The sequence below is a fragment of the Tamandua tetradactyla genome, chromosome 6 (assembly GCF_023851605.1).
Source record: "Tamandua tetradactyla isolate mTamTet1 chromosome 6, mTamTet1.pri, whole genome shotgun sequence".
NCBI classification, from domain to species: domain Eukaryota; kingdom Metazoa; phylum Chordata; class Mammalia; order Pilosa; family Myrmecophagidae; genus Tamandua; species Tamandua tetradactyla.
This window is the reverse complement of record NC_135332.1, coordinates 42,252,092-42,277,018: the sequence shown is the minus strand read 5'-3', so window position 1 is coordinate 42,277,018 and position 24,927 is coordinate 42,252,092. Positions and strand designations below refer to the sequence as shown.

General features: G+C 58.8%; 1 protein-coding gene across 2 annotated transcripts; it reads left to right on the top strand.

Annotated features, from left to right (window-relative positions):
* Positions 1-3,621: 3,621 nt before the first annotated feature.
* Positions 3,622-14,770, top strand: TBX2 (T-box transcription factor 2). Of its 2 annotated transcripts, XM_077165009.1 has the most exons (8): positions 3,622-4,262; positions 6,087-6,222; positions 7,262-7,529; positions 8,533-8,679; positions 9,928-10,004; positions 10,097-10,260; positions 10,656-11,290; positions 13,436-14,770. In XM_077165009.1, the coding sequence occupies exons 2-8, from the start codon at positions 6,200-6,202 to the stop codon at positions 13,886-13,888; spliced, it is 1,767 nt and encodes a 588-aa protein (XP_077021124.1). In that variant the 5' UTR covers positions 3,622-4,262; positions 6,087-6,199; the 3' UTR covers positions 13,889-14,770. The 2 variants fall into 2 exon arrangements, with proteins under 2 accessions (XP_077021124.1, XP_077021123.1); XM_077165008.1 differs by lacking the exon at positions 3,622-4,262 and having other exon boundaries at positions 5,780-6,222.
* The last annotated feature ends 10,157 nt before the right edge of the window (positions 14,771-24,927 follow it).

The following is a 24,927-nucleotide window of genomic DNA, read 5'->3' as shown; positions in this document are numbered from 1 at the left end:
AGAGGCCAGATAAGCTGGCCCCATGGCGGCTGCCTCTGGATCTCAGGTTATCAGAGAGGCCTTAGGCCTGGCCCCTGACTAATTGGGGAGGTTATGGACCCTGCCACAGTCTGTAATCGGCTGGAAGTAAGAGCTGGGCAGAAGGGCAGGGGACCTTACAGCTCACTGGCCCTGGAGCAGCCACCCTCTTATGCCCTACAGAAAATCTAGGGCAATCTCCTAGAGCCCTCTATGCATCATCTAGGAGGCCCTCAGAACATGAATCTAATTGTATCCATATCAGGTGACCTTGAGGAGGACACGACCTTCCTGATTATCACAGCACTACCTGCTAAATGAGCAGATAACTATGGTCTCCATTTCAATTTCTTGGAGGAAAAAATAAATTCATGATTTGCTGACGGGATCTGGGGTGGCTACTCAGAGAGGGAGAGTACTGTCTGGGATTGATTTGAGGAAAGGCCCAGTGAGAATATTTGCCAGTGTCGAGGCAAATTTCAGACACACAAGTGCTCTGTCAAACACTCCTCTTCTGGAAGTAAGCAGAAACCAGAACAGGCAGCTGCCAGTCTGGAACTGGGGATGGTTTTCTTAGTGCTGATTTTTTTATTTTCACAGACCAGAGAATCTCTCAACTAGAAGGTACCTAAGAGAACACTCTTCTACCCTTCTCATTTTGCAGATGGGAATCCTGAGCCAGAGAAAAGGGAGGGCCTTGCCCAAGGTTATGAAGTCACATAACTAGTCTGCTGACCTGTGTGCACCTTGCTGCCTCCCAAACCCCAGTCCCTTAGAGAGGGCCAGAATCTGAGTTGTTCTCCATGTGCTGGGCCCCCAAACAATCCAGGACTCTGATACCACTCACCCCCCTCCCACCTCTTCAAGGATCCAGCTAGCCACGGACTGACTGAAGCTGCTCCCTTGCCCCTGGTGAAACAGTGCCTCTTGCAAACCTAGAACTGGAATCGCTAGGGGTAAAGGAAGAGAATCTGAATGTCGTGTAATCAAAGTGAAACAGGTCCAAGGATAGAAGCCCTGGAGAAAAGCAGTCTCAGGATTGCAGGACTGTATGAACATGAGCAGTAACTCGACCACAAATAGCATCACCATCTTCTAAGGAGTGAATTCGGGCTTGCTATCTTTTAAGTTCCAGGGATCCCATACCAGCTCTGGCAACAACTGTGGGGCCTTTGGGTTTCAATGTGTTCAACTGTAAAGTGGGGGGTGGATAGGAGCATCTCATGCCGGGAGGAACAACAAAGCAGAGGGATACAAAGGGGGTAGCTGCAGGTCAGAGGCAAAAGGAGTGGTCTGAGTCGTGGAGGCTGACAGGGCAGGGCAGGTAGCTCCATAGTGGGGATAGGGAAGGTGCTACTGGAGCCTGAGTTGTGGTGGGCAGACCCCAAAGCTGCTCCTGGGAATCCCAGATGCGCTCCCTACAAAAGCTTTTCTGAAAGCAAATTAAGATCTTGATGAGCATTCAGGGACCAACCCAGCTTTTCTCTAGCAGGTGGCTCCGGATCTTGAGCTCCCAGGGTCCCAGGCATCCACAGCCACCATCTCAAACAGACCGAAATCCAAGTATGTGCAGGTTCACAGAGCCACACCTCACTTTCTCTAAACCCCTAGATCCCAAGCAGATAGCTGCTACCCGCTAAACTTGGGCCTTAGAACCACAAACAGTCTAGAGCATCCAGCATTCTGGGTTGCCTAAAACTCTCGGGAGTTGTCCAAAGTCCAGCGGGTTGCTGCCTCATTCCCGGTGACATGACCTCGGTTTCAGGTCCAGAACAACGCTCTGTCGGGTTGGGCCTCGCCTTCTTGCCAGCCTGGAAGATCAGGTTCTGGGCTACACAGACCGTGGTTGGTAGCCTTTCCCGTGGCCTACCTGGAGGAAGTGACCCTGCTGCCTGTGCCTGCGGAAGAGCCCGACCACACCGCGGCCAGGAAGGGATCGTGCTGTCCGCTCCGCCCGCACCCCTCACCCCATCCTAGCCACTTGGCACGACCCTGCGCCGGGTAATTGGGGCGGAGTGAGGGGACAGGCGGACGACGGCGGCTCCAGAGAGGCTACGCGCCTGTCAGCCGCAATTTGTCTAAGTGGCCGGGACAGCCCGGGTCCCTGCGGGCCCGGGTCACCGAGGCCGTGGCCCCCAACCCGACCAGACCAAGGACCACGGGGGAGCTGGACCCAGTCGCTGAACTGGGCTGGCTGGCGCCAAGCCTCCGGGAGGCGCGGGTCGGGATGGGGAGCAACACTGGCTGCCCGCGGGAGTCTCTTCACCACCACACACAACACACCAAGGCGGGAAAGAAAGGATGCGCCCAATGGCATTTCTACAGCTGGTCACCCGCATAGGGCCACACACGTCACCCGAGCTCGGTCCTAGCACCCGAGATTACACTCATATGCCGCCGCATGCTTGGTACCAGCCTCAAGCCAGCGCCGCATTACTGGGATGCACTTCCCTCTGCCACACTGCCACACATCCCCGAGAGTTCCCGCCATCCACTCTAGGTGGGCGCAGGCGGATCCACGCTCTGTCACACAGACCCAGACACCAGCGGGGACCTCTGTCACCTTGGGGAAGACCCCAGCAGGTGCCCCCTGACCCCGCGGCAGGTTACAGAGCCAAAGAACTGACGGGTACCCTCGCCAGGTTCGGGACGACGGCACCACCCCACCCAGGCAGTCCCTCCCTGTCAGATTCTGTTGTTGCGGGAAGCACCAAAGGGACTGAGCGCCCGCAGCAGGCGGGAGCCTTCAAGGCCCGCGCCCATCCGACGTCCTGGGACAGGGAGGGGTAGCAAAGCGCGCGTCCCCCGCGCGTCTGCGTGGTCGGGCCGATGCGAAGTGACAGGGCCGGAGCTTTGTTGTGGAGCCTCGGCCGCCTGGCGCCAGCCGCCCCCGCCCGTGTCCTCCCCCCAACCAGCCCCGGGAGGCCCGCAAGGCGCCCCCCGGGGCCTCTTAAAGAGACAATGCTTCCACCCACACCCAACCCCCGCCAAGGAGGGCCCGTTCCGGGAAAGTGGGAAGGGGGCTAGGCCCAGGCGGGGGCAGGGAGCGGGGCGTGGGGAGGAGGGGGAGTTGGGCGCCGCACTGCGCCTCTCGGGTGCTGCCTGGGCCTCTCTAGCGCGGGTTTTCGATGAGCTAAGTCTTTGGAGAGTTGGCGGGCGGATCGATTCAGAACCTTGGGAACGCCTGCATCCGTTTGGGGTTGTTGCGGGACAGTAGGGCTGGCTAGACAGTGGGGGGTGGGAGGGTCCCCGCAGGGGCTACCCAGGAGCCACGCTGGACGCCCGGAAAGAGCCTGAGGCCGCGGGAGGGCCGGACTTAGTGGCGGTGGCAAGAGTCCGGCCGTGATGAGGGAGGCTTGAGGTTCCCAAATGCAGCGGCTGCGTCCTCGTCGCCGGATTGATTGGCAAACAGTCCCAGGCCAGCTTGTTTCAAACTTTCCGGACCTCGGAACCTTGACCCGCTGTGGACCCTCCTCAGAAAAATGTCCAAATGCCCACATTTAGGTGTACATATATTTACAAGGGCTGCGAGTACGTGTACACCATACACATATACACATATGCACACACACAACGCACGATTTTGAAAATGCGTTAATGGATTCGCAGGCGGGTACCTTATTTTGCGGCAACCTGGCGCTGTCCTAGCTACTATCTGGACATTCTCACTGACTGCACAAACATGTTCACACGCGTCCCTTTCCAAGGGGCCACAGCCAGGTGAACGTGGAGCCGGCAGGACTTTGCCTGTGCAAAGCCTCAACGAACCCTGCCCCGACTGCGTAGACTGCCCAGCACGTAGTAGAAGATTCGTTCTGGGAGGAGAGGAGCGACCCAGACAGGAGCGAGGTCGTGAAGAAAATGCTGTGGAAGCGGGCCAACTTGCGCGCTGCGTAGGGGGTTGCCAGAGCGTTGGAGTGGCCGAAGCCAAATTGCTCCCTCTGGTTCCACATCGCCGAAGGCGATCCGGGCTTTTACAAGCCGGGTTTGAGCGCTCAGCTACAAAGTGCCCTGCAATCGAGTGTACGCAGAGGGCAAACTGGCTGCCCGAGGCCACTGCTGGATGTGGGTTGTGCGCTCTCTCCAGGAGGCACAGGGCCCGTGCCAGTCGAACTCATTCGCATTTGTATTCGTTATGCGGGTGGGCATGTCACCCGCGGCTTGCTCACGGTCCGTCTTGTCTTTGGAGACGCGACCGCCACGCACCAGGCAGAGTTTCCGCGCCCGGGCTTGATTCGTGGCAGGTATGTGGCTGCTCCCCTCCGCCGGCGCACGCCCTTAGTTGCTGCTCCCACTACGCACGCTGAACACCACGCTGGGCACGAATCACACGCTCATTCACACACACGAACGCGCAAAAACACCGGGGCTGCTGCAGAACGAAGACTGCAAGCGTAGGGAGGGGATAGGGGTGGGGTAGGCGTGGGGGTTTCAACCACAGGTGCGCAAGGACACCTGGAGCTCCTCACGCCAATACACTGTAGTTCGCGCTGGGAGACACGTGCTTCTGAAAGCCGGAAACAAACTCTAGGAAAGTGGAAGGGAAAGGAGGGGAGATGCCGTACCGGATGCGGCGAAAATTCGTTAGTTCGCGGATGGAGGATCCGGTGTCCCGGAATAGCTGACGCCGCCCTGTATTCAGCAGAAGGTGCTCCCACCTTCCTAGCCCTGTAGACCCGCTCTTCCGGCCGCCGGAGAGAGCTCAGGGCTGGGTCGGGGGCTGAGACGGACACTCTGCTGAGTCCAGGGACTGTCGAGACTCCAGGGTCCTCCTGCGTCTTTTTACACCGGGAGGCGCGGGCTAAAGGATTCCCGCGTTTCCCGAGCGCAAGGCCGCGTCCCTCTCCCGCCCGCGCCTACCCCAGCGGGGCTCAGCCACGGCTCCACTCACCGGCTTCAGCCACCTGGGTTCCGCTCCCGGACCTCGGCAACCCCGGCCTCCCGACTCGCCCTCCCACCGGCCTAGCTTTCCAGCCTCCTGCGGGAGCGCAGGGGCCCCGTGTGGCGCCGCGGCCGGGAGCCGGGTTGGAGGCCAGGCTGGGGCGTGGGTCAGAGCGGACGGGCGGTCCGGACACGGGAGAAGGAGGGCGCCCCTTCTCCTCTCGGGGCCGTGTCAGTGCTTTGCACTTGGAGGCAGCGTGCGACTGAGGGTCCTTCCCGAAGGCCCAGAGAGCCCGATGTACCCCCGCCTAAGTTCCTCTCGGCGGGTCGGATCCGCAAGCAACGCTTTCTCGGCCCTGCGCAGGCAGCCGCCCCCGCGGGCGGCGGGGTGGGGGCCGGGTCAGGGGGAGGGGTCTAGGGGACCGCCGGCCCGTCATTGGTTAATATTTTATTCTGTTGACATGTTTTCTTACTGCTGAGGCTTCCGACACCTTCTCCCCGGCCCCCCCTCCCGACCAGAGCTTGGCCTGAGCTGTCAAAACCCCGCCCCCGGAGACCCACAATTGGTCCAAAAAGCGTAAAATCAGCAATCAAGGGGGGCCTGGCTCGTTAGCACAGGGGATCCGAGCAGGGCAAGACATGTGAGATAGTCACAGCTTTCCAGAGATCACGACAAGATCTAACCAGTCGCGCGTGGACCCCGGCGCCGGAGCGGGCCAGTCCGGCCCAGCCCCGCGCGGAGTCCCCGTCGCCCCCACGCCCAGAGCCCCGCGCCCCTCGCCGTGAGCCCGAGCCGGAGCTAGGAGAAACCGTCGCCGCGCCTACCGCCCGGGTCGCCCTTCCTCAGTGCGCGCCGCCGGCCGGGCCGGGGGTCCGAGCCGCGCGCCCCCGGCCCCGGCCCCAGGCGCCTGGGCCGGATGTCCCGATGAAAGAGCCGGCGCTGGCGGCCAGCGCCATGGCTTACCACCCGTTCCACGCGCCGCGGCCTGCCGACTTCCCCATGTCCGCTTTCCTGGCGGCGGCCCAGCCCTCTTTTTTCCCGGCACTCGCGCTGCCGCCCGGCGCGCTGGCCAAGCCGCTGCCGGACCCGGGCCTGGCGGGGGCGGCGGCCGCGGCAGCAGCGGCCGCGGCCGCGGCGGCTGAGGCGGGCTTGCACGTCTCAGCTCTCGGCCCGCACCCGCCCGCAGCACATCTGCGTTCACTCAAGAGCCTGGAGCCCGAGGATGAGGTCGAGGACGACCCTAAGGTGACGCTGGAGGCCAAGGAGCTGTGGGACCAGTTCCACAAGCTGGGCACCGAGATGGTCATCACCAAGTCCGGGAGGTAGAGCGGGCGCGCGGGCGCGCGGGCGGGCGGGCGGGTTGGGGAGCCTGAGTTCACCGACCAGTGTAGAGCCCGTCAGCGGAGACTCGGGCTCTGACGCCGGAGCCGCGCTTCGCTCCCTGACCGTCCAAGTTTACTTTTCTCTTTTGGCTCCGGAGAGTATTTTTTTAAATTAAAACATCAAAACCCCCCGAGTGAAATAAAACGAAAAAACGCTCCAGAAGAACAACCCCAACCGTTCTGGGCCCCACAGCTGAGGGTCCTGGCGGGTCGGTCCTGGAGGGTCTCCGAGGTCTCCGCCAGGGCCCCCTCAGCCCAGTGACCGGAGCTCACAACGCGCGACCCGGCTCTGTGCTCCGGGGAGAGGCAGCGTCTACCTAACTCAGGGCTCTGTCTGACCCTGGGACCCAGTGTGGGACCGGCGCCCGGGTAGGCCTGGCCTTGCGGGCCGGTTCCCGCCAGCGAGCCCAAAGGCCTGCTGAGTCCCTGGCCAGGCCGGGAGTCTTATCCCAGCCGAGGAGGAGGAGGAGCCCAGGACACATCGGTGGCTCCAGGCCTTAAAGCCAGAAGACAGCACACTCTGCAACCCCTTTACCCTTCGATTTAGCCTTGGAGAATTCAGGCCTCCCACTCATCCTCTTCTACCGAACTCCAGGGTCAGGGGCCCAAACACTATCCGAATTTATTTCTGGAAACTTCTGTCCAAGGGTGTGTTTCCAAATTTCAGGGAGATTCAAGAGAAAGAGGTGGATGTGTTTTCTGGATTTCTTTCCTGGGTCTCGGCTTCCATCTCAGATCTGGAATAAAAGGGATCCCCAGAGCTGAGTATCGGCAAAAATGGGATCTCCTAGGAGAAACAGCCATAGGCGGGTCTCTCAAGCAGTGATGAGGGGCAGAGCAGCAACAACAGGGAACCACAGATGAGGGACCACCAGGCAATGAGAGGAGGGGCGATCCCAGGGATAAAGGTCCTCAGGTATGGAGGCGCCAAATCCCAATAGCATCGCCCTCCTTCCCTTGCTTCTTCCCTCCCTTGCAGGCGGATGTTTCCCCCCTTCAAGGTGCGGGTCAGTGGCCTGGACAAGAAGGCCAAGTACATCCTGCTGATGGACATTGTGGCCGCTGATGATTGCCGCTATAAGTTCCACAACTCCCGCTGGATGGTGGCTGGCAAGGCCGACCCTGAGATGCCCAAACGCATGTATATCCACCCGGACAGCCCAGCCACAGGCGAGCAGTGGATGGCCAAGCCTGTGGCTTTCCACAAATTGAAACTGACCAACAACATCTCGGACAAGCACGGCTTTGTGAGTGCCGAGCAGGGGTGGGGGCAGGAGACTGGTCTGGGCTCTGCAGCCTGACAGGGAGTCAGGAGGGGGGATTCCCTGCCTGGGAGCACTGGCTGAGGCCCCAGAATGTCCCTGCCTGGGTCACCATCCCCTGGCCTATGCTGTCTGGGCTTGGGCCGGGAGGGGACCGTTCCCCAAGGCTGGGAGATAGCAGTGCCAGTGGCTGGGAAGTGCCAGGCCATGAACTCAGCTGAAGTCTTCGAAGGGCCCCCACTAAGGATCAGGCTGGAGGCAGGTGCAGACCTTGGTGGTGGAGTTACTGGGCCCAGAAGGTCACTCTGCTTTTGACCTGTAGGTACCCAGCTCAGAAGACATGCCCAGGGCCTCAGTTTGTCTCACACCCTTCCCCAAGACCCAGGTCCCTGGATCTCTCCAAGGAGATTTAAAAATTAGACCAGCTCCTCTGGAGCCCCCCTGAGGACCACATTTCCCTCCTCCCAAAGGCAGAGGTGCCATCAGGAAGGAGGAAGTTTGGGGGTTCTCCCCATTTCCGTCCTGCTTTCCCAGCAGAAGCCACAGTGAATGGGGTGGGCAGTTGTTCATGAAGCCAAAGGGAATTCCCCCATCCTGAAAGAGCCTAATTAGGGTCCCTGGTAAAGCCTGCAAGTCCTGTCTCCTTGGACTTACTATGGGCTTAGCATTGCCGGGAGTAAAGGGGATTAGAAGTGGAGTTGTAGAGGTTGGCTTTTTGTTTGTTTTTGTTTGTTTGTTTGTTTGTATTTGTCTTCAAACTGGAGGAAAAAATAAAATGGAAAGAGAAAGAAAGGAACTATGAGAAAGAAAACTGAGAGAAGAAAATAGAAAAAAAAAAGACATATCGTGAGAAAGACAGCAGAGAAGACAGGGGGGAAATAGCATGAGAAAGAAAGAAAAAGATGGAGAGGGAGAGGTCGGGTCCCCAGAGAGGAGACAAGCTGGGGCGGATGGCTGCGGCTGCAGGCTGATCGCGCGCTTCCCGCAGACCATCCTGAACTCCATGCACAAGTACCAGCCGCGCTTCCACATCGTGCGGGCCAACGATATCCTGAAGCTGCCCTACAGCACCTTTCGCACCTACGTGTTCCCCGAGACCGACTTCATCGCCGTCACCGCCTACCAGAACGACAAGGTGTGTGGGGCAGTCGGCGGCCCCGGCCCCTGCACGGACGCTCCCGGGAAAGGCAACGGCAACTCTCCCCTCACACGCTCCCGCAGCTCGACACCCGCCCGACGCGCCCACTGCCCAAACTCCCGAGCACCCAGTCACGCACCCGTAGGCTCAGCACCCACCGCAATCTCCCAGACCCACCCCCACCCCCACCAGCCAACCACGCGTACACACACAAGCTGCCCCGGCCCGCCAACAGCTGGGCGCTCGCTGGGGTGGAGATGTTTACTTAGCAATTAGCAGAGGCTCGGGCCCGTGCTGACATTTTTACATTTTACTCCCTTATTTCTTGGCTCTGGGATGGGGATTTAAATGAAGAGAGGGAGCCTGGGGCAATATGCCCAGCCTATTCCAGCGCTGGGGACCTGGGGCCCAATTTACACTCTCCAGGGAACCAGAAGACTGGACAGGTGACACACATGTGCTGGCGCGCGTGCACACACACACACACACACACACACACACACACAAAATCTCCGGTACCTCTGGGAGGTCAGTCTAGGCCCCAGACCCATTGGGAGGTGCTTAGAGATTTTTCCTCCACGTTAAAGGGCTTTTCTGCTTGCTATCTCTCTACCAGAATTTTAGCAGGATAAGACACCCCGGCGCCCTCCCACCCCCACCCCACACAAACACTAGCCCAGTGCCCATGCTGCTCCTCGTTCTTTCTGTTGAAGGCGAGTGTACAAGGTCTCGTGCCGGTCGTTCCTTCTGTCTTTGTGAACCAGCGTTTGCGAATGGTTGTGTTTATGTTTTCTGGGGCGCCTTGGAGGTTGTGGAGACGTGTGAATTCGTTTGGTTTCTGTGGACTATTGTTCGTTCTGTCCATGTGTACACGCGTGTGCACCCACCCATGCGTGTGTTGATTTGTGTCTGTGTGTACCTGCGTGTGCATAGCTGTCTGTGTGGCCTGCTCAGGTGCAGGTTCGTTCGACCGGTGTGACCCCTGCGCCGTGTGCAAGCTTGGGCCGATTTCGACGCTGCGCGGGCGGCTCTGGGCCCGTGTGTGCGTGTTAAGGGCTTTTTCCTCCGATAAAGCCTTTCGGAGAGAGACCCAGTCCCTTTCCGCGAGGCCCGCCCGCCGCCCCACCTCGCCTTCCGACCCCGGCCGGCGCTTATGGCGTGGGCGCTCCCTGGCTGCCCGCGGGTGCCCGGGGCTCGGATGAGAGAGCCCTGGCCTGACCCGGCACCGCCCCCGCCGCCCCGCAGATCACGCAGCTGAAGATCGACAACAATCCATTCGCCAAGGGCTTCCGGGACACCGGGAACGGCCGGCGGGAGAAAAGGTAAACGGTGCGAGGGGTGCCCGCCCGGGTGAGCGGGTCGCGGGGGTGGGGGCGCATCCGGCGCGGACCGGCTTCCCCCGGCTTGTTCCCAGGAAGCAGCTGACGCTGCCGTCTCTGCGCTTGTACGAGGAGCACTGCAAGCCGGAGCGCGACGGCGCGGACTCGGATGCCTCGTCCTGCGACCCTCCCCTGGCGCGGGAGCCGCCACCCTCCCCAGGGCCAGCGCCCAGTCCCCTGCGCCTACATCGGGCCCGAGGTGAGCCTGCGGCGACCAGCCTGTAAAGGGTGGGGGAACACGGAAGGGTCTCCTCAGGGCGCCGGGCTGGCCTTTGGCTAAGGGGCCCATCAGTCTTGAGTCGTGGGGGAAGCGTCTCGGGCAGACGGAAGTTCCGGCTGGAACCCGAGCTCGGCCCCTTGCACACTCTGTGACTCCGCGGCAGTGGGTTTTCCTCCCCAGGACACAATTTCTTGCATTGTAAATAAGTGATCTTGCAGCTGCTCCTGGCCCGAGGCGGACCTAGAAGCTTCTCCTATTTGGCTTTCCCAAGAGCAGCCATTCCAAGTCTCCCCCACGGGCCTCGACCCCGAGAGAGGGTTTGGCGTCTGTTTCCGCCGGGTCCCTGTGACACATCGCATCTTCTCTCCCCACAGTGGAGGAGAAGTCGTGCACCGCGGACAGCGACCCGGAGCCGGAGCGGCTGGGCGAGGAGCGCATCGGGGCGGCGCTAGGCCGCAGCCCGGGCCTGGACCGCAGCAGCCCCCCTCGTTTGAGCGAACCCGAGCGTGCCCGGGAGCGGCGCAGCCCAGAGCGGAGCAAGGAGCCGACCGAAGGCGGCGGAGACGGCCTGTTCGGCCTGCGGGGCCTAGAGAAGGAGCGCGTCGAGGGCCGGCGGAAGGACGAGGGGCGCAAAGAAGGAGGCGAGGGCAAGGAGCCGGGCCTCGCGCCGCTGATGGTGCAGACGGACAGTGCGTCCCCCCTAGGTGCCGGACACCTGCCGGGCCTGGCCTTCTCCGGCCACCTGCACGGGCAGCCGTTCTTTGGGCCTCTGGGGGCCGGCCAGCCTCTCTTCCTGCACCCAGGACAGTTCGCCATGGGCCCTGGTGCCTTCTCCGCCATGGGCATGGGCCACCTGCTGGCTTCGGTGGCAGGCGGCAGCAATGGCGGAGGCGGCGGACCCGGGACAGCCACAGGGCTGGACACAGGCGGGCTGGGCCCTGCAGCCGGCCCAGCAGGCACCGCAGCGCCCTTCCCGTTCCACCTCTCCCAGCATATGTTGGCATCTCAGGTAAGGCCTGTAATCTGGTGGCAGCATGATAGAGGAGGAAGAGCTAGCTGGGCAGCTGAGGGTGGGCAGAGGTCTTGAGCATGCCCCAGGCCCAGGGAACCTCCAGCATTGGGCGACTCATTACCCTGAAGCCCTACTGGCATTCTTCCCAACACCTGGGTTCTGGAAGTCTAAGACTGCAGGTCCAGGGCCTGGCCAAGGCACACCTTCTGACTCCCCTGTGACTCAGGAGTCCTCTCCGGGCCTCAGTCCCTTCCCCTATATGTCCACTATTAGTGAGGCATACATGAAAACTTCCTGCTCTGACAGATTAGGGCTGCCCCTCGCTCTTATGAAACCCACTCTCCTAGCCTCTGGACATCCTTCTTTGGAACAGAGATCCCTGGCTCAGTCTCAGCCCCTCAAAGGCCAGGGTGGCTGGGAAAAGGGACATTTGCTTTATTTTCTGGAAAATTGACCACAAAAATTCCCCACCTCCCAGACACCTCTGGCCCCTTTCAGACCCTCTAGGAAGTCCTGTTCCCTAACAAAGGACAGGCTGGTCCTGTCTCCACCTTGGGTCCCCTAGCTTCTCCAGCCACATCTCAGGGAAGCAGGGCTCAGTGTCCCGGGTCTGGGTTGGAATTGTGAGCTCCCAGGGGAGAGTTTATGAAAAATGTGACCAGCAGCAAAATAAGGAGATCCGATGAGGACAGCAGCCTCTTTGGTTGCTTGGGTGGAATATTCCCTGTGGAAAAATTTGGAATCTCCTCATTCATTTTCTTCCCTCTGAGGTTTCTGGCAAATTAAACCTTTGAGATCTTATCTCGAGGTTAGGAAAAATAGGAGTTTAGATCTGAGAAGCTCCTTTGGTTCAGAAGCAAATATTTTTCAAGTGCAAGCAGGGAGGGGGTTGGTTCTGATATGAGTTTTAAACAGAGCTCACTGTCAGGGATAAGTGGAGTGTTTGAGGTACCAACATCATATATCTGGGGATCTGAGCTGGTGGGGGAGCCTCAGGAGAATGGAGTGCAGGGCCAGAGGTTTAATCTGCATCCTTGTGTGATGGCTTCTTTCCAGACAAACTCTGGTGATGACCGTTGGCATCATAGAGATCATGGGAAGTCAGGGCTTCTAGACACAGCCTGATCAGGAGATGCAGGGCAAGGGTGAGAGTGTCTGGCACTTTGGGGATATTGGAACATTGGTTGGTGTTCCCAAGCCAGGGCAATCTACCTCTGACTATCATAGCCGCATCTGGGAAATCCAGAGCCACTTCCCTCCTCCTGTCCTGAGATGCTCTGTAAGGCTTGATCTTCTCAGGAAGGATATTTTCTCATTCCTGACTTAAGCCTGCCTCTTTCCTTTCCCCTGCCTGAGTCAAGCGTGAGGCTTCCCATAAGCCCAGCACAGTCAATCCCTTGTTCCCTCTCATCTCCCTATACCTAGACACTCTGGGGAGTAGTAAATCGTTATCTTAAAGGTCCGAGAATCCTCATGAACTCAGGTGGTGTTTGCCCAGGGTTTCCTGGCCACTCTGCTCTCCGCTGCGCATTCCCTCCTTGGCTTCCAACTGAGATGCCACCAGGAGTTGTTTATAGAACATTCAGGCCAGACTATGAACTGTTTGGCATCTCTGCCCTTCTCCTGGCCCAGGCCAGAGCTCCCTGACCAGGTGGGCAAGCAGAGGGAGAATTTAAAAAGCTCCTCTGCTGGCCAGTGATTTCCTCAGCTGTTGGGATGCTGACAGATAGGAGGGGTGAGGAAATGGTTTTAAGTGAGCAGAACCTCCCAAGACAGCCAGAGCTACCTACTTGCCAGCTGGCCCTCTATCTGCCCTGCTTCCTCCCTCTAGGCTTTTGCCTTGGCTGGTTCAGCTACCTGAAATGTCCTTCCCTTTACCCCTACCATAATACCCAGCACAGGGTTTGAGGGCAGCAGGCCTTATCATCCCTTCCTGGCTGAGCTCCCCTTCTGGCGATGAGCACATTGATTCATGCCGCTCTGTGCTGCCTGGGGTTATAGTATGTAAGCGCTCATCTTCAATCCCTAAAGCAGCCGGGCGAGGATTCCTGTTTGTAACACCATCCCTCAGCACCTAGCCCACCCTCTAAGCAACACCTCAGGCAGGATGTTTAACCTTTTGTTTTGTTCTGTTTCCTCCAGGGAATCCCGATGCCCACTTTCGGAGGCCTCTTCCCCTATCCCTACACTTACATGGCAGCTGCTGCTGCAGCAGCCTCTGCTTTGCCAGCCACCAGTGCTGCCGCTGCAGCCGCTGCCGCCGCTGGCTCCCTATCCCGGAGCCCCTTCCTGGGCAGTGCCCGGCCCCGCCTGCGCTTCAGCCCCTACCAGATCCCGGTCAACATCCCGCCTAACACTAGTCTGCTCACTACCGGGCTGGCTGCCGAGGCCTCCAAGGCTGCTGGTGGCAACAGCCAGGAGCCGAGCCCGCTGCCCGAGCTGGCTCTCCGCAAAGTGGGGGCCCCGTCCCGCAGTGCCCTGTCGCCCAGCGGCTCAGCCAAGGAGGCAGCCAGTGAACTTCAAAGCATCCAGAGACTGGTGAGTGGGCTGGAGAGCCAGCGAGCCCTCTCCCCTGGCCGGGAGTCGCCCAAATGAGGGACTGCCCTGGCACTCTGCTACCACGTAGGCCTCCGGGGCTGCCTGTTCCTGCTGCTTGGGAAGTGTACTGCACAGAATGGGTATTTATTTAAATAAAGGCGCAAAAGCGGGCTGCAGCAGATGGAATAGAGCCCCATGCGGTCAGCCGTGGCCTCGAACACTTCCTTGGGCCTCAACACGGAACCCGGCTCCCAGGAGCATGGTCGTTTTGGAGCCCCTGGACTAGGTCCAGCTCTGCTCCAACGTCAAGGGGTATCAGCCAGGGTCCCCCAGCACTCTGGGGTTGGCCTCATTCCGGCAGAGCAGCACCTTCAGGAACCCGCAGGGCCAGGGGTCAATGGTGGGAGCTGCAGAAGCAGCCCCAGAGCCCCTGGCCTGGGGTGGGGGTGGCTGGGGTTTGTGAAGACTGAAGTCAGCATAGACTTGAGCTGGGAGGACCTGTATCCTTTTAGTCCCTCCACCTCCTCCCCCAAGAGACAGGCGCCCCTCCAACCCTTGGGTGAGTGGAGGGAGTGGCACTTCTGCCTTGAGACCCCAGGGAAAAAAAGATATTTATGAAATAAATGGTAATTTGTGTAAATAAGCTTTAAGGTTCCCAGAATATGCAAATTGGTATTAATTTATTCAAAGGTGTACATTGCTGTGTACATAATATTTAGAGATTAATTCATAGCATTTAATTTTTTTCATTTTACATGAGCATCTATATTGTACAGGGCTGGGGAGGGAGTCCAGGACGTGGGAGAAGGCCCCGCGCCCCGGAGGAGCCCCTACCCCGCCGGCCCCTCGGCCCCTCCGCGCGGGCTTTCCTGGCCCGGCCCGCGGGCTCCACCTCAGGTTTTCACTTTTCGCGACGGAGCGAGAACGAAAAAACAATAAAACGCTGCAATGCGAAGTGAATGGCGCTGTGCGCTCTGTGGGCCGCGGTCGCAGGGGTGGGGTGGGGGGGTGGATAGTGGGGGTCGGGGCGCCGCTGGCGCGTAAGGAACGACCGGAGGGGCAGACCAAGGGGCGGGCGGCCCCCGCTCGGCAGCAGCTGCACCCCGGGAGCGGCGGCGGGGCTGGGGTCACGGGCGGGGCCGCGGGGCCGGGCGGCGCCGGCGCGGGGCTCGGGCTTGGCCTCGAGGCGCCGCGTTGCCTACACCCCCCCCCCCCCCCCGCGCTGCCAGCGCAGGACGCGTTCCAGGAGGGGGGTGTCGGGCTCCCTCTGCTGGCCACTCGCCGTCTGTCGGCCGCTGCAGCTGCGGGCCTTGACACTGCAGCCCGGCAAGCGCCGCAGAGCCCTGGGTGGGACGGAGGCAGGGCAGGTCCCTAGAGGGTTCAGGGAAGAGGTTCAAGGCTGAAAAGCGAACCCTTTCAGCGCCTCGGAGGTTGGTGTTCCCTGCTCCGTTTCCCCTTTCCTAGGCGAAGTTTGGCTATGATCACCCAGCTACCGCAGACCCCAGAATCCTTCCCCATCTTTCTGCCTCCTGAATTTCAAAGAGAAACCTCTTCCCCACACTGGGGTTATTAACTAGAAGTTTTTCGTAACCAATCTAAATCTCTTTTGTAGTGTGGGACAATAAGCTATTCCTTTTCCTGCCTAACTTTCCCCCTGTGTAACAATGGACTCGACCGGAGTTCCCTTTGGGGGGTTCCACTGTGTCTGTCTCCATTAGATCTGTCCTTATCCACGGCCCACCCCACCCCCATCCCGTGAGCTCACCTGGACATTATCGTTCCTCCTCCGCTTCACTCAGCTAGCAGTGATCTCAGTCCCAAATCTCAGCGGGCAGGAGGAGGGACCAGAGTGGGGAGGGAAAAGGGAGGTCAGTCCCTCAACTCGCCCCTGGGTCTGTTCATCCCCCACCCCCCACCCTTTCCCACGCCTCCCCTTCTCCTGAAGTCTTCACGGTCCCTTGACGCCCTTGCTGATCAGGCTGCCCGCTTTGGCTACTGCAGGTGGTGGGAAGGGAGCTTAGACGGGGGATGGAGCTAGCCCCTACCTCAGCAGGGACACCAGGATGGTGGGATGGAATACGGATGAAGGTGTAGGTGAAATCGAAAGTATTCCAGGCATTTGTGAGCCGACACATCTGCAAGGAAGTAGACCCATGTCCGCCTCTTCCAGGGCGGGAAGCTGCTCCTGTGTCACGCTGACTCCTGGAACTGAAGACCCTGCCTCTGCTTCAGGAGGGTGGGTTTCAGCCTCTCTGTGTCTGAATTGCGGGAAGGGTCAGAAAAGGGCAGTCCAGAAATCTTTTTACCAGCTTAAATGGAATCTTTCAAGGAGAATGTGTTTATTCGAGGGCGCTTTGGCCTAAAAATGCGTCTAAAACTCGAAGAGCAAGAGCACGTTTGCTTCTTCCCGCTTCTCGCTTTTAGCATGACGGGGAAGGGGAGTTAGGACGAGGCTAAGGGCCCGTGGCCTGCGCACCCGGAAGCTGACACCAGAGGGCAGCACAAACCTTGGGCCGCGGTAGGAGCCATGGTCAGAGGGGAAGCCGTGGAGGGTCGCTGCGTCGTTGATGCAGCATCCTGGTGGGGGTGGGGGTGGCACTCCAGGGCCTCAAGAGGCCCCCAGGCCCCGAGTGCGGCTTGGAATCGTTCCCCTCCGCCTCCCGCCGCACACGTCCCCTCCCGGAGTCGCCCTCCCCGCGCTCCGCGGGGCCCCAAGCTGCAAGCTTTGAGTGCGGCTGCGGGAACCCGCGCTGCGGGCGGCAAGGCCTTGCCTTAGACAAAGGCGAAGCCACTCCCAGGCCCAATTAGGCCACCCGCCTCCCCGGCCTCCCGGCCCCCATTGTCCTGGGGTCGCCAATTAGCCCAGGCGCCCCGCGTGCCCGCCGCTCTGGTGCCCCAAGTCCTTCTTAACCCTTCAGGGCCTGGCACCACAGGACCTGCAAGGCGGAGCCGCCAGCGCGAGGGCGAGTGTAGAGGACGTGTGTTGGCGTGATGGGGATTAATGAGATCTCTGAGGCTTCTCGGTGACTGGGTCTGTCGCCGTGGAATGTCGTGTTGAGAATGTGGGCTCTGAGAGTGGAATAGTGTGTGTCGCTGTGCGATTTTGAGTGTGATTCACTGGGGTAGCTTGGTGGTTGGGGGTATCGACGTGGGGGGCTCCGTGAGACCCCTAGCGGCTCAGCCATATGGACCCGGAGACCAAAGGGGACCCCGTTTCCTCTTGAGTTCATCCAGGTCTTACGAGCCCTCAAGCCGTTCCTTCTCTCCCTTCAACCACACCCCACCCCCGCAGATGTTGTCGCGGAGGAATTCCCTTGGTTGGTGGCGTGGCGTGGCCCTGCCCTGCGGAAGGCTCTAATAGCCGGTCCGCCTCCTCGAGGCCTCGCCACGCGCACGCAGGGTACTCCTTGGGGCGGGAGGGGCGCGTTCAGCCTCGAGCTCTCCAGGACGCACGCGTGTGAACGCTCCAGCTCGCGGGACCCCGGACACCCAAGGATACTCGGCTCCAGAGATAGAGTCGCGCAGAGACCACGGTTTAAACTCGCCTTCCTCCTACGCTTTGAGAAAGACCCCAAATCCAACCTGCCCACCTCCTTCCAAGTCTTCGACCCCGAAGTTCAGAACGCCAGCAGGGCAGGCAGGATCCGGCGAGGCTCTGAGCGCTCCGTGCCTGCACACGCTCTTGGGATTGGGCAGCGGCGGAGGGGGAGCCCCAGGGGAATGGGAGAAAAAGACAAAGGAGAGAGCGTCCACGCTCCGCGTGCTCTTTGGGCACTCCTGGGGAGCGCACTGGGGAGTGCAGCCTGGTCACTCCCTCGCTGAACCTTTGGTATTTCTGTCCGAGGCGCCTGGGACTCTGTTTTGCCTTTGGAACTTTTTTTTTTTGGGGGGGGGGCGGTCCTTTGGAGGCGCAAACCTACTCGGCCCCACGCGCATCCACTCTCGGAGTCGTTGACCGTCTCTCCTTTCACGGCCCCTCTTTTCCGCCACCGCCCGTCCCTCGAGGCCTGAGGACTTTGAGCCTGTCCTGTCCGCCGCAACTCCCCATGTGCCCACGAGATGGCGTTCCAGGCCAGAGGCCGAGTGGCGGCCAGCTAGCCTGCCCGGAGCAAGTGCGGGTAGGTGGACAGAGGTTCCGACAGCGAGATGCTCACAGAGACAGAGCACACACTGGTGTAAATCCAAGCCCAGAGACGGACACCAGCAGCTGAGAGATCGAGGTGTGCCATGGAGCCCGACACGACTCCAGGTTGAGTGGGGCTCACGGACGTGTGGAGGGGAAGGACCCAAGCCCTGGGTGGGGGCTTCTCCCCTTCTCCTTGGGGCAGTCCTGCCGTGCCAACTGCCGGGTCTCCTAGGCAGCAAACATGACTGTCACCTTGTGCATGCTGGCTGGGGCTAGGGCCTTAAGAGATCCCTCTTGTGGCCTGGAGGCTGCCTTGAGGCTGGCCTTCAAAGCCTTTCAGCAGTGGGGCTACTGGCTGGGTGCTGAGGGTCATGGGCAGAACACAGCGCTCCTCTGCTAAGAACTCCTGCCTGGGCTCTGCCTCCACCTCCTCAACACCCCATCCCATCTTCACGGGTCCTGTACAGTGGTGTGCTAGGGGGGCCCTCTGGGGTGAGACTCCTTAGACTCTGTTGGGGCCCAAGGAAACCCAGGGAGGCCTTGGGTCTTCCTTGTTACAGTGGGAGGTGGCAGGGATTTGGGAGGGCACAGGGGTAGCCTGAGAACCTCTACCTTAGGTTGAAAGCCACCAAGATTCTGGGTCCTGTTTGAAGCTGGAGGTGAAGTGGGGGGTGAGTCCCCATGGTAAGAGAGCACCCAGGGTGGTGGGGGAGGGGGTTGGAAGTCTAATTCCAGCTGACCCTTAATGAGATGAACTCTGGCACTTGGGAAGAGTAACTCCCTGATTAACCCCCCAGGATTTCCTAAGAGCAGGCAGCTAGAAAGCAGCCCAGTCAACACCACTTTAAGGTGATTTCTACCACGACACCGTCACCAGCTTGTTGTGTGACCCCAGCCAGGTGTCTTGTCTACTCTGGGCTTCCAGCTCTTTTCCTATAGCATAGGATAGGATCAAACTTTTGATAATTTAATAGTCATCTGTATGTCCACCTACTGTAGAAGCAGCAGCTTAGCAGGAAAAGTAGACAGGAGATAGGTAGGAGGTTGAGCTCTGCCTCTAGCAGTGTGACCTTGAGACAACCTCTTGCAAATTGTCCTGTGAATGATTGACCTTGGCTCAGTTTCCAGTGACCCCAAGCCTCACCTTATTGGGACAAGGAGTAAGGACTGTGCTCCCACTTAATGCTTGAGGAGCCTGAAGCCTGAGGGATGGATGGGGTCATTCACAGGCCTGGGGGAACTTGGCTGTTGTTGTTAAGAGTCTTGGGGTGGAGGCAAGGCTGGTGGCCTGGATGAATTCTCAGTGAGGCAATCACATTCCAGGTCCTGAAACCCTCCGGGAACCAGCTGGCTCCAGCTGCCCCCGCTCCCTGTAGGAGTGTGGGCATCATCCCGCCTCCCAGCGAGCTGCCCAGACTGGTGGGTTGGGGAGTAACTTTGACTCCCAGCACCACAGTTTGTTGACCGACTGTATGTGACTTCTCCCTAAAGAGAAAAGGGGATACTGATGCCATTCAAGCACCCAAGTTTAATGTGTGGGGCACCCCCACATTTGGGAGCCCCACTTGCTACACATTGCCTCACATTTGGGGGCCCCGCCTTGCCTGTGTGAAGGGCACTGGAGTATTCAGACACTTTCACCAGCTCTCACTGAAACTTTACTGGTGGTGAAGAGATTCTGGAGCCCCCAACTCACAGACATTGAGGTCTAGAGAAGGGAAGTGAGATGCCCAAGGCCAGGCAGTACATAAAGGACAGAGCTCTTTCACAATCCTGTGGGCCGGCTGTTGGAAATGCTAGTTGATGAAGTGATGATGGGTGAGAGTCAACCTTGCCGCTGGGAAAGGGCAAAGGGGCTGGGTCGGTGCCCTCTGTGCATCCGGCTGCACTCGGATGGCCTGGCCAGGAGGTGTGTCCGTGGGAGAAGCAGCCTGACTCGGAGCTCATGGCCAGGGGACCAGGACCTGGGCAGCCCCAGGCCCCCAGCGTCCATCAGCCCAGACAGGCCACCAGGGACCCCTTTGAGGACAGGGCTCCTAAGCTGAAAAACAGTAATACTTCCTCCCTCCCAGGGTTAGAGGTATTGCTTGTCAAGTGCGTGGCTCAGGGTAAGGCTCATGCATGTTCTCATCTTTGTTTCCCTCCCAAAGATAACACAGTGTCCTCCAGCCCTCTGGCCCCTTCTCATCCTGACAGGAGGAGCAGTGGTGTCACCACTGTGCATGCATTTTCTTATTTAATTCACAGAGCCGAACAGTTGGTATGATTATCCCCATTTCACAGAGGGGAAAACCAAGGCTTAGACCTGTCTAAGGTCACAGAGCTGCTGAGAAGCACCCCGTGGGGTCACACCAAGGTCTGGCTGGACTAAGCCAGTGCTCAGTCCTGGAGCCCTGAGAGTTCCCCTCAGGGGCACAGGGCCTCAGAGTCCCCTCGGCCGAGCTCTCACGGAGGAGGGGGTGACTCTGTCGTGGGACTGCTTCCTGTTTAACCAGTGGGTAGGCTGGCTGCTACCTTCCCGCTAACTCAACTTCGGGCCCTATTCCCTTCACAGAGAGGCTGGCTTCCCGCCCTGTATTGTTCCAGGCATTGGCCTTTCGTACCTGCCCCAGTTTGCTGAGGCCAGTTCTGGTTTTAGTTCTGAAATTCCTGGGAACCCCTCGGTTCTGAACAAACTAGTCAGTAGGTCACCTACCCCCTCCACTCAGACACACACACATGCACACACACACGGAGGCCCATACACATGCACAGCAACACCCACACCTGGACATGCAAGGATACACATGCCCAGACCTCCACACAGTCACGTAACAACCACATGCAAAATAGACGTGTGCACATGGACACAGACGTGTGCACATGGACACACAGACGTGTGCACATGGACACATAGACGTGTGCACATGGACACATAGACGTGTACACATGGACACATAGACGTGGACACATGGACACACAGACGTGTACACATAGACACACAGACATGTACACATGGACACACAGACGTGTACACATGGACACATAGACGTGTGCACATGGACACATAGACGTGTGCACATGGACACATAGACGTGTGCACATGGACACATAGACGTGGACACATGGACACACAGACGTGTACACATAGACACACAGACATGTACACATGGACACACAGGCGTGTACACATGGACACATAGACGTGTGCACATGGACACATAGACGTGTGCACATGGACACATAGACCTGTACACATAGACACATAGACCTGTACACATAGACACATAGACATGTACACATGGACACATGGATGTGTGCACATGGACACATAGACATGTGCACATGGACACAGACATGGACACATGGACACATAGACGTGTGCACATGGACACAGACATGGACACATGGACACATAGACCTGTACACATAGACACACAGACGTGTACACATGGACACATAGACATGTGCACACACAGACGCACACAAACTAGACCTGTGCACACATAAACATGCGCAGAAACAAAATGGACCCACACACGGACATGTGCATACAGAGAAAGGTACGTCCTGAATGCACCAACACCCCCCCCCCACAGACACACACGTGCACCACAGACATGCGCACCCTTGGTGAGAGTGGTTTTCCATGGAGAACCCCCCCCCCCCCAGGTACCAGCTCCCCAGCTTTACTTGGCTCCAAGGCTCCTCTCTGTTTCCAAGTTGCAGGGGCTAAGCCCTTTCCCACCCCACCCCCCGCTCCTCCTGGAGCGAATATATTTGTTAACATGTGTCTCCTATGAGATCATTAGCTCCCTCAAGGTTGGACTGGTATCTTGCTTGTTGCTGGGTCCCCAGACCTAAAACTTAACACATTTCGGGGGCTCAGTAAACATTTGCATTGAGTGATTCTGTATTCCTGGGCAGGGAGGGGTCTGGCACCCTGTGACCTCTGACATCTGGGCCTTTGCTGTTGCTGAGTCCCCTGACCTGGGCTAAAACCTTGCCCGCCACCCCTTCCAGAAAAGCAACTCTACCTGGGACCGACAGCCAGAGCGCCTTCCTGAAAAGCAGATATGATCAGCTACGTTGGCCTGTTTAAAGCCTCCACTGGGGTTGTGTGGGGAAGGGGCAATGAACCCCAGCTTAGGGGAAGAGATGAGTCTAGACTCCTTAAACCTGGTGGTTAGGGCCTGCAGGAGACCTCTTTGCCACACCCCCACCCCCACCCCAGGATCCCACCCCCTTGTCCACTTGTCCAGCTCTAGGTTAATCTTGTCCACCTTGCCTCAGGGCCTTCTCATAGTGCCCTTCTCTCTACCTGGAGAGCTCTTCCTGCGTGCGTTTAAAGCTTGGCCCGGTGGTCTCTTCCACCCGAAGCTTCTCCTCATCATTTCTCCCTTACAAGTTAGGTGCCCAAGCTCATTGTTTTGTAGTTAATATTCAATGAATGTGTGACCTTGGGCAGGTTGCTTTACCTCTCTCCCATCACTTGTGCAAACTGAAGATAATGGTGCTCGTCATGGGCTGGGAGAGCAGTGAGACGCTGTTTATCCCAGTGCCTCGCAGAGGGCTGCCTGCAGGGGGCGCTGCTTTCCTCCTCTCAGGCCTGAGGATAGAGGTCTGGGGGACGCCTGCGGCAATTTGGGGATGGGACAGGTTCCCCTCAGCCCTGGGCAGCAGCTGGGTCAAGCCCACCAGAGCTGTCTTCCCTTCCCTCCTTGGAGGCCAGACATAGGCCCTTGGGACCCTGTGGGGGTAACAGGCTGCCAAGTCCCCAAATCTGGGGAATCTAGCCAAGACTGGGGGTTGAGACTGGCAGGTGGCCTGAGGGGCCTTTGTTTTGGGGTGTTTGAAGTTAGGAAACAGCCCTGAACTGCTGCGGTCCAGCTGCTGCAGGGAGCTGCTGGGGGAAGAGCTCAGTAGTGAGGGCGGGGCCGCCTCTGCTTCCTGAAGAGCCACGAGGGAGGGAGGAGGACCCGGGGCTGCGGACCGGGCTGGTTCTGCGCCATGCTGGCAGTTCCTCCTTCCTACCACCGGGTGGCAGTGTGGAGTCGTGCAGACCTGGACACCGGGGCTGGGTTGCGGCTGGGAGCCCCGGCCCCTCCTGCCTCAGGACTGCTTCCGGTCAGGGTTTCCCAGCCTGCCTGGCTGCCCCCTCTAGGGATCTGGGCCCCACTCTCTATGTTTCCAGTGTAATTTCTGGCAAGGTCCTGCTGCCAGGCATTAGATTGAGGGAAGTGAATAAGAGTACGGACTTTGTGCAGCCAGAGAGACCTGGGTTCAAGTCCCAGCTGCATCTCTAGATTTGTGACTTTGACCCCTGGAGCCTCAGTTTCTTCATAACTAAACCAGTCCACTGTGGACTCGTGTCTGCTTATTCTGCAGGGGCAAGAGAATATGGCTTCCTGATTGCCCCCAGACAGGACTGCACTTCTCTGAGCCCTCACCCCAGACAGGGGCTAGCCCAGGAGGGGAAGCCTTGGATGGACATATAGGGTCTGGGGTGGTTCCTGTATATCCATCCAACATGCCCCCAGGGCTCCCTGCGCCCACAGGTCTTTCGATTCCCATGGGAGCATGCTCTGCGGCCTACCCTCAGGTGGTTCACAGGCAAGGGGTAATGTGACAAGCCCACGGAGAGACAGAGAAGAACAAAGGGCTTTGTTTGGGCTCTTCATCCACCAAGACAGGGCAACACTTAGATTCCTTCTGCCTGGAATGCCTTTCTGTCCCTTCTCTCCTGTCTTGCTAAAGGCCTCGATATTTCTTAAGGCTTAGGTCGAATGTCCTCTCCTCCGTGATGCCTTATCTGGCCCATCCTCCCTCTTACCCTGGGCTCCCACAGTCCTGGTACATCCCTCATCCGGCACCAGCGCATGGGTCAGAGGTTCCACCAGGACGGGCTTCTGGCACAGAGGCGATGGCCCTGACACCGTCCTCGGCAGTGTCCCGCAGTTGCCTCAAACATGCCCCTTCAAGTCCTCTACTGCCCCCACAGAGCCCTCTTCACGAGAGCCGCTGAGCGGCCCGCTGAGGCTGCCTCACATCCAGGCTGGGTCTTCCTGGCTGTGCTTGAGCCACAGGCTAGTTTTGGTCGTGGGGGAGGCTTGTCCCTAGGACCCCTCCTCTGGCCCTGTGTCCGGACCTCCTAAATGTCCAGGGCTCCCCAGAACCTGCCGTCCTGGACAGCACCCTGAGTTCCAAAGCCTCTCCTCCTTCCCGCCTTACTGGTGGAAACTGACCTTTCCCAGGACTCGGTCCCTCAGGATGTGCTGGGAGAGGGGCTCATCCAACATAAAGTATCTCATACCCCTGCGCCACGCTTTCAGTCTCCACAAGTGCCGGGGGCCCCGGCCTCGGTCTCAGGGGTATCATTTGAAGGCTCAGAATCCCCCTCTCCTGACACGCAAAAGCACTGCCTCTCCTGCCTCCGTCAGGATCTAGGGCAGGACTGAGGGGCAGTTTCCCTTTTCCCCACCAATAGGCTGGAAAACCGGTTCAGAGAGCTCAGGGCAGGGTCTGCAAGTGGAGGGGAAGTGATGGGGGGATTTCAGGGAAGTGGAAAATGAGCTTGGGATTATTCCCTCTGTCACTGATGCCCAGTTGCCATACTGAAGAGGAATTAGTCACCTGGCGTTGCTTGGATACCACCCATGACAGGGAGCTCACTACCATCCTGGTAGGCAGCTTGTTCCAGATTTGAACAGGTCCAATGGTTAGAAACAGGACACTTTGGGCTGGCTTCTGCTCCTGATCATTTGTTTGTTTTGATTCACCTGTAGGGAAGCTTTGATTTATAGGCAGAAGAGGAGAGGGAGAGGTAGAGAGGAGATGAGGCCATCCAAGTATTTAAAGGTTATTATCATGCTCCTCCTGCTCCCAGCTCTACCCGATCATCACCCCCAATCTCCTCACTGCCCTCTTATAAGGAAGTTTATTCACTCTCTTTGTTATTGTCCCTGGCAGCAGCCCCCTAGGAGAAGGTGAG